Genomic DNA, 9,336 nt, shown 5'->3' with positions numbered 1-9,336 from the left:
ACAAGCATCGGTCACTTCACGAAATGCCACATGCATGAAAGCACTGTTGGGCTGACAGATTAAGCAGAGATAATTGTGCTCTGAGAATCTGAAACCCCATAGCTCTGGTGGCCTGCAGGAGGCTGAGACCCCGCCACCCTGTTGATGATTATTGTAATGATCCACTTTTACATATCTATTATGTATATTCGGATTGCAATGTCGGTCACCGGCATTGTGCACGTGGTGTTGATGATGACGACGATCGTAACAAAATGAAGACATTCTCATTTACTCTCGCATCTGGTGATTCAAATAATCAGCGTGGGGAGTCCATCATCCAGCAGTGGATTGACAAAAATGGCTGTACATGTACATAATGACATACGATGACGATTACGACGATAAAATAAATTAAACATTTTCATTTAATCTCGCATTTGCATCGTCTGCACCACTAACCCCCACGAACAACTCCCTGCAAATGCATTTCCCTAATCTCTTTTAATGCGCGCTGGCCGCATGCTCAGCTTTTCCCAACATCATCGTCATCATCAACCCTTGCCGCTGCTTCCCACGATTCTCCGTGCCGTGACTCCGGCGCCCGTGTTGACCGGCATCTTAGCACCGAATATCCAACCATGAGTTTGCTCCTCATTGGCCGTACGAAATCATCATCATCACCACCACTACAGCCACCGCCACCACCGCTCACTGCAGTGGTCACGCCGCGTGTGCGATCCCGTGTTGCCTGCCCCCCACCCCCATTCTCGCAGAAAGCCGTGGCAGCTGTCGGCACGCTCGGCGCAAAGCCACCACGGGCTCATGGACCCCCATCGCTCACGCTTTGGCCGAGGTCACCCGCACGTCTGTTGGTCATCAACGGTGACCTCACGCGTCCATCGGCTTTTGTTTTGGTCTCAGCCTGAACGTGCAAGGGGCCACGCGACTAATATGCCACAGCCGTAGCGAGCGGTGTGTGTGTGTATGTATTTAATATATTGATGTTTAATATATACTTAATGTGGGTTGGCGCGTGCGAAATATTTTACAGGTATCCGACCCGGTTTCTGAAATTTCGCTTTGGTCGTATTGCTAACGTCTCCACGGTCACACGCGCCCTCCTCAAAGCGACTGCCATAAAATATGTCGGGTAAATAATAATAATAATAACAATCAGCATCAATCCACCGCTGGATGAAGGTTTCCCCACGCCGCGTCTGTGGTGCGGCTTGCTTGAGACTTGAAACTCGGCCACCCTTGGGGCCGATTTTGGTGTTGCCATTGATGATGGCTCACCGTGACACCACCGCTCCCGTGCAGGGCACCACGGACGAGGTTGTTTGGTGATGCTTCCCACCACCCCAGAACGGTGGTTGTCGAGAGAAGCTGGGGGAGCTGGGGGGCCAGACAGGAGGCCCCCCCCCCCCTAACCAAAGCCGGCTCAGGTATCAACTTTGACCATCGATGTTAGGCGCAGGCGAGAATTCAAATTCGGGTTCGCAATGCTGCGGTCAGTGGCGCGTCTCCACCGTTCTTCGTGGCATTTTTGGAAATTGAATTAATTAAATAGTGATGTGCAGATTCTATTAATAGATGTATTTCCCTTTGATGGTAAATAATAAATCTGTAAAAGTTATGTGGGGAGGGCGAGGATCCATATGGAATATACTGACGGATTAGCAAATTTTCAGCTTTCATAAATATAATTTGAGAATTTCAAACTGTTGCATATTTGCTCAAATAAGTATGTCTGTACATAAGCCTGCTGTTTGCATAATGCACCGCACGTCAATAAAACACCAGGCATGTATGCTTGAGTGTGTATGAATACATGTGGAATATATTAAATAATATACTGCGTGTGGGTTTTTTACTCCGCTGTGTATTTAGTGCACAGATAAACACACAGGCAGTATACAAATGAATATACAGCACAGTGCATTTGTATTTGCATGCTTTCTGTGCAGTTAAATGTCAATTCTGTGCATGCTGGATACCACGCAAGCAAACACACAGACAGTATATAATTTTATATATACTGCATATGTGCGTACTTACCTTCTGCTAAGGTATACACAAATACAGTATACATATAACATTATATACTGCATGTGTTTGATGTGTGCATGCTGGATACTGCTCAAGCAAACACACAGACAGTATATAATTGCACATATACTGCATGTAGTATACACACAATACATGCGTGCATATTCTGAGTACAAATATACATGCGTGGGTACATATCAATAAACGCAGCAAATATGAAATTACACACTGCTTGCGTGTTTACTTTAGCGGTACATGTATGCAGTAAATGTTGAGTGTTCATTTCCACAAGACACTGCTATTTTACAATACAGTGCTTCCAATTGAAAACAAAAACAAACACACACCACACCATTCTTTCAGCACGCACAAGCAACATTCATTCATTCCATCCTCTCGTTTGTGGTACAGCTGTATGTATCATTAGGGCTGCAAACTGACATTGTTTGTCCGTCTTGGGGTAGGTATATGGCTCGTTTTCAAATTCACCCCCTCTACAAAAATGCTAATGTTTCTGCAATGGCATTGCAGTTGTTAATCTGCAACACACGCACGAAGGGCATCGATTCTTCTCCCCTCTCGTTTCCTTCCCCGCTTTGGGCTTTGGCAAGACGGAGAACGCGCTGGGAAAGAAGTAAAATATAAAAATATAAAATCCTCGTGTTATCGTCGAAATAGGCAGAGCCTTGCGCGTGCGATTGTGATGTGCGTGCTACCAAATGTGACCTCATTGAGCCGCCCTGTGCCTCGCACGGGGAAGAGAGAGGAAGAGGGAGGGGAGATGAGAGAGGGTAAGAGAGATGAGGAGGAGGAGGGGAGAGTCAGCTGGAGAGAGAGAGAGAGGAGAGATGAGAGAGGGTAAGAGAGAGGAGGAGGGGAGAGTGAGCTGGGAGAGAGAGAGGAGAGATGTGAGAGGGTAAGAGATGAGGAGGAGGAGGAGGGGAGAGTCAGCTGGAGAGAGAGAGAGAGGAGAGATGAGAGAGGGTAAGAGAGATGAGGAGGAGAGAGTCAGCTGGAGAGAGAGAGGAGAGGAGAGATGAGAGAGGGTAAGAGAGAGGAGGAGGAGGAGGGGAGAGTGCTCTTATTCTAGAAGGTTTGTGCCGTGCTGTGTTTGTGTGCGGAGCGCGCCGTGCTCGCTTCGCAGTGCCGGAGGAGGAGGAAGCGGAGGCGATGATGGAGCAGTGGGATGAATCCATCGCATCCTCCACAAGCACCCACCCCCCACGTCCTCTCTCTCCTCCCAATGAGAGAGCCTCTCCCGCATAAAGAGGCAATTGTGACCGGCGGCTTCTGTCCCAACGCTCTCGCTTGCTCTGCTCTGCTCTCGTGTTGGGGGGGGGGGATTTTCTTGTAAAAAAAAAATAAGAATCTGGGCATTTATTTATTTATTTAGTCCGCTAACCTCTCCCCCCCCATCCCACCGCCTCGACCATCTCTCGACGCAAGAAGAAGCGTCCAGCATTCATCACACAATGGCTATCGGGCAAGGTGAGTGAGCGCGAGAGAGACATTTTGTGTGGATGTTGCTTTGGGTTTTGGTGGGGGGGGGGGGGGGGGGTTGACGGGGTTGATGGTTGTGGTGGTTGTGGTGGTGATGGTGGTGTTGTCGTCTGTCCGTGCATGCGGAGTGATGCTGCGGCGGTGCTGAATTGTCAACGAGACGTCGTTCGGTGCTGCCCTCGGCGGCGTCCTAATTTGCCCGATGGCAGCGGGCAGGCAGCCCCCCCGGCTCCGTGTTTCCCACCCACAACACTGCCCACCCACCCACAACACTGCCCACCCACCCCTCTCCGCCTTCTCTCCCACCTCCACGCATGCTAAAATGTACAATGTTCACGGACCAATTCCTCCGTTGCTGCAGCCTCAACGTAGCGAACCGGTGCCCGTGCGCGATATCGGTGGCGGTCACGTTCACGCAGCCAGTGGGGAAGAAAGCCATCGTCTCTTTGCTGCTGATCTAGGGAAGGTAATGTCAAGGTTGAAAGATATTTGAGCGCACATGGACGATGGTTCAGCTACGACTGACGCAGGCATACAAGAATACAATTGTGTGTTTCATAAATCAAAGCTTGCCTTTGCCTGCTCCCCACAGCGTTTGTATTCCCAGTGCAGCGGCAGCAGCAGCAGCAGCGAAATGTTTTTGCAACGAGAAGAGATTGCAGTACTGTACAGTGTATTTGAACCGTATCATTCTAAGCGTTTGCAGTGGCACAGTTGGTAATGTGTGTCAACGGAGGTTAAACCTGGCTTGCTTGCAAATCATTCTCATTAAATTTATTTTCTGTCGGTTCACGTGTAGCGATCGAAGCGGAATTGCCATAACGAGCGTGACGTTTCCTCCCCATGCCTGCCATCGCAATTACAGAGTCCGTAATTGCGATGAGGATTTTAAATTCCTTTTGAAGATTTGATATTTTTTTCTGAGAATGTCCCCTTCCTGACATCTTTGCATCGCAGCCTCCCAGAGGTTGGAGCTCCCCAACCGCCTGCAGACTCTTTGATTGATAGCATTGAAGTGTGGCACGGAACGAGACTATCTTGTGCTGTGCTGTGGGTCAGAGATGAGTTTCGGATTTTTCAGGACAATTAGGGATCTTAAAGTGATCGTTTAACAAGCAATTCGTGCTCACAAAAAGTCGACCAATGCCACGTAACACCACTTTGGCGGGAAACGCTGACCAGATGCCATGGAAGTAACCTCGCATCCTGTTATGTCATCTTTCCGGCTCAGTGAGAAACAAAACACTTTTTGGATCATTCAAAAAATGCCATATATCTTTGCCCGAGCGTTCGGACTAATCCACAAATGTAGAACACATCCCTGGTGTGGGCTCATGTGGCCTCCTTTCATCAAGAGGGAGTCACTTGGCTCACGAGGTCTCTACCATCAATGTGCTCATGTCAGGTGTCATGCATTCCCATTACAATGCCAAGCTGAGCCAAGTCTCTTCTCATAACACGCGTGTTCAGGAGCAAGGCAATGCCAGTAAGAAGGTGATAGGTTATGAACATTCAAATCTGTCCATTCAGGGAGCTTGTGGTGTTTTCATATATATAGTTGGCTGACATTTCAATCAAGTTCCTTCAGAGCCAACAGAGAGCAATAACAGAAGCATACAACGAGTCGGATATTACAATTTACACCATGGGGCTTTGAGAAGAGCGGGCAATTTTAAATGTTTACATTTTAGAGATGGATGCAGTGATTGTTTTTAGAGTTGAGGTTCCACACCGCTGGAAACGCACAACCATTAATTGCATTTATCTCTTTGCACATGGCAATGTATTGATGTGCCGAGTGTGGAACGTACGGTGTCTATCTTCCGTCAGTCAAATATGTGGGGATATCGAATTCACCTGCAGATGATGCTTGATATCCAAAGAGACACATTGACGCTTCATTTCGTCTCATGGGAAGTGGTCTAAGCGTCTGCTGATGAACTTATGTTTGACCAAATGTAGTGAGGATTTTCCCCCCCTTTTTTTCAGTACTGTTAATATCTTTGGCGTTGAGCCTGTTTTTGAGTTGTTCCAGCAGCACTTGCCAAGTCGTACAGAAGAAACGCGTGGAATACTAATCGAATCGCCGAATGTGTGCCAGGTTACTGTACATTCGGCGGGAGTGCATGTGGCATTTAACAGTTTGACAGGTCGTTAAAAAAAGTGATTGCCACTTACCTGTGTTAACAGGTAAGGGCAGGAATGCCTTTGGATGATGAAATCCAATGCTGGGGAAGAACATTGGAAATTGTCATTGAAGCAGCAGTCATGTGGAAAGGTAACGAATACGCCTGGGGAGTGGAGCGATCAGCACGCTGCCCTGTAAACTCGGCAACCTGAGTTCAATTCTTCACCACAGTTGACATCCGTAGCAAGTTGTATATGAACCAGTCCCATGCATCCGCTTCACGAATCCACAATGTCAGTGTGGTGTGTGGAGACATCCAGCAGTGAAATAACGAGGGCTCTACGGGGGTGGAATTTTGGGTGGGCATTGTGCTTTGAACCCAGCGACCTGAGTCTGTTTCTCGGACTCGGCTACCGCCGACGGTGACTGATATATGGATGAACCGGCCAGAGGCCACCGCTTCACAAACGTGCAATGACCAATTTGAAGAAGTCGGTCAAACAACCCACGTCAAAGACCTGGTGCGTGGGTAGGCCTTCATCCAGCAGTCTATTGCCTAAGAGAATAACTTATAATTAATTCGTATTTTAAAGAAACAACTTTAACATAATTTCAGTTCGTGGAAGCCAGTGGGCTTAATATTCAAGTGAATCGACTGTAAAAACGTTTCTCATTGTAAGCCGCTTTTCCGCTACTTACAGGAGGTGACCTTTTTTAGCCAAATGCCTGACATCTGGCTGCTGGAGTAAACACGCGGAAACCCATGAGTGCGTGTGGGTGTGTGTGTGCGCGTTCATGTATGTGCGCTTGTTTCAATGTGTGTGCATGTGCGTCTCTGCATCTTGGTGACCTTGATTTGCAATTTGCGGAACCGTGTCCGGGCGCCGTCCAGTCTGAGGCGGTGGTCTTATGACCAGCCTCACGCCACAGTGTATAAAGGATTGCCTTTCAAAATCCCACTTGCATTTAGGCTCTTTGTCAAAGGCCATCGAAATCCGTACTGCAGACACTGTATTAACACAAGTTTAATAATGGAGATTAAACAAAGCAACAACGTGAAATGATGGCAAATGCCAATGTGAATTACGTATACGTATGTTGAACTTTAAATTTAGATTTAAAGCTTTCGTGACTGCAGGGATTCATATTCTTGGTTCTTTCGGTAAAGTCACGTAGAAGGGAAATAAAAATAAAACAATAACATTCTCACGACGTTTCGATTGCAGCACAAGCAATCATCATCAGGTGTGAAAACCACAGCAAGAACATTTGATTGCTTGTGTTGCAATCGAAACGTCGTGATAATTGTATTGTTTTATTGTTTTGTTTTATTTTTATTATTTCCCTTCTACGTGACTTTACCGAAAGAACCAACAATATGTTGAACTTATTTCACACCGCGTTAATGGGAGGTGCGGGGGAAGGACAACAAACTCAACTCAAAAATGTTATACTACTTTAACCTCGAAGTAAAAACCAGCCACTTCTTCTTAATGCAATCATTGTGACATGTCCACAGATAAGTTACACAGTTCATGGCCCAAGACAAGGTTTAAATGATCACTCGCCACTGACGTTCGCTGCTGCCCGGTAATCGAACCGAGGTCGGCGGATTCATGGCGCATATCGCGTGAATAGCTGGCAACGTACGGTGGTCATCTTCGTGATGTAGTCAGATAACTCCGATGAACAATTCGGCATGGGAAAGCCTTCATTCAGCAGTTGACTGACAAAGTGCTGTACGGTACACGTCATGGCATCATGCAGATGTCGTTACGTGCCTCAGTTTGACGCACGCAAACGTGAATGCCAGTCCCTGTTATAATGCGTCGGGTGAAATTCCTGCGATGCCAGTCTCAGCGTGTTCTTGTAAAAGGTAAAGCCCTTACAATGTGTTGATCATGCCACTGCTAGCAGAAGAGCCTCCTCCACTAGAGAGAGAGAGAGACAGGCAGCTCTAAAGATGTCCTCGTCTAGAGGGCATGTTTGACCAACTCTTCCATGCTGGCCAAACGTCTTGAAAGAGGTGGGTATACCCACACTTTAACTCACCACACGCAACCCGTCGATCAACTAACTGCGGTGTTCCCATTTACACTGATGGGTGGATAGAGATGGAGGGGGGGGGGGAACTTTAATAAACTTGTCCCATTGTTGATGACCTCTGGATTGCAAGTCCATTGTCCCCACCATTACCACCTTGGTGTACTGTACTTGTATTTGCGTGTACGTATAGCCACGTGTACATGGTAGCTCTATGCGCATGTAGCTGTGTATCCACGCAGTTGTGTGCTCATCTAACCGTGTTGTACCATGTGTCTTGCGTGTACATACAACCCACGTGTACGTACAGCTGTTACGTGGACATGTTAACTGCGCCCTTGGGGGGGTATATCCTGTGGTCACTCTGCCTGCCCACGCTTTGCTGTTGCTGAGCGTACGTGGAGTGAGAAAGCCACGGGGTTTCTACACACGACCTCCAGCTTATTCCTGGACACGGCTGGGCCTGGCTGGTTTTAGCACGATCTGAACCAATCTCTAGCCAGGAGCGGCAAACATCGCATGGCCATTGCTTTGATATATGGCATGATCGGGTAGTAAAACCACACAGTTCTGTGGGCAGCGAGAGGACAGCGGAGGTGAAAGTCTGCTGAGTGAACATATCTCGGAGGTACAGTAATCATCACGGACTGTTTTGTAATAACATTGTTAGAACACTAAAATGTTCAGTGCAATGGCTCATGCTAGAACGAGGCTGCAGCGTGAAGCTAGTTAAATATAATTAAAGCTAACGGTGCATGATATATACGGACAAAATTCAGTTTCTGGACTCCATTAAAGGGACAGATGCCCGGGTGTATAGCAAGCTTGTCGGTTTTTTGGCAACATGGACCAGACTGCAGAATTATTCATCGGTGATGCGGGAAGGCTTGAACAGTCATGTTTGAGACGTGACTTCAAAGTGAAGGATAGATCTTGAGGACAGGCAGCTTCTCCAGAGAGTTCACACCTCTCGGTCATTTGAAATGGACACTGCAACGCATGCGTCTATACATCAAGTTAGGGACGATCTGTGGCTCCTTTAAAAATTAACTAGTGCCATGTTCACAACGGTGTTATAAAGGAAAATTATAAGATACCTATTGCTATACTCAGGAATTGTTACGTCGATCTCTGTCTCTGTCTGAGGACACTTCACATGTTTTGAAGATAATCACAATAGCCCTAAACCAATTGCTATGAAACTTACCACACAGCCTAACAATTCTATTGCCCAGAGCTTTTGAGAAATATGTGCAAGAAAATACTCTCAACAAAAGAATTATAAAACTACGTTATGTTGTGTACCAGTGTGATAAGCGCATATGTTAGGATGCCAGTGTGTGGGTGTTAGAATGTTATAAAATATGTAAATTTCTATATACATTTGCATGTTTATGTTTGTGTGTTTTTATGCGCACATTCCTTCTTACGTCGAATTCCCTAGAAAAATGCAGGCACCCTAAATGGATTGGCTTGCCAGTCTGTTTTTAATTGCATATGCCCATTTTATTCCGTTTACTTACGTTATATAAATGTGTAAAGTCCCATTTTAAGTAACATTCTAGTGGTGGCTAGTTGGATCAGAGGCTCGAGAGTGGTGCTGGCATCTCTGAGATCCAGGCAGCCCCCTGTGA

General features: G+C 46.8%; 1 protein-coding gene across 8 annotated transcripts in view; it reads left to right on the top strand.

Moving 5' to 3' along the window:
- The first annotated feature begins 3,009 nt into the window (after positions 1 to 3,009).
- The window catches only part of LOC133344869 (CLIP-associating protein 2-like), a 78,986-nt gene continuing 72,659 nt past the window's right edge, over positions 3,010 to 9,336 (top strand). For 4 of the 8 annotated variants that reach the window (XM_061555142.1, XM_061555148.1, XM_061555143.1 and 1 more), the window contains exons 1-2: positions 3,010 to 3,519; positions 5,722 to 5,809. In XM_061555142.1, coding sequence (XP_061411126.1) covers positions 5,734 to 5,809 — 76 coding nt within the window. In that variant the 5' untranslated portion in view covers positions 3,010 to 3,519; positions 5,722 to 5,733. Of the gene's footprint in view, positions 3,520 to 5,721; positions 5,810 to 8,279; positions 8,331 to 9,336 lie in introns of those variants that run through there. The other 4 variants (XM_061555147.1, XM_061555145.1, XM_061555144.1 and 1 more) reach the window with 3 other exon arrangements.

The sequence above is a fragment of the Lethenteron reissneri genome, chromosome 20 (assembly GCF_015708825.2).
Source record: "Lethenteron reissneri isolate LAM-NWPU_2019-01 chromosome 20, ASM1570882v1, whole genome shotgun sequence".
NCBI lineage: Eukaryota > Metazoa > Chordata > Hyperoartia > Petromyzontiformes > Petromyzontidae > Lethenteron > Lethenteron reissneri.
This window is presented reverse-complemented; position numbering and strand designations above follow the sequence as displayed.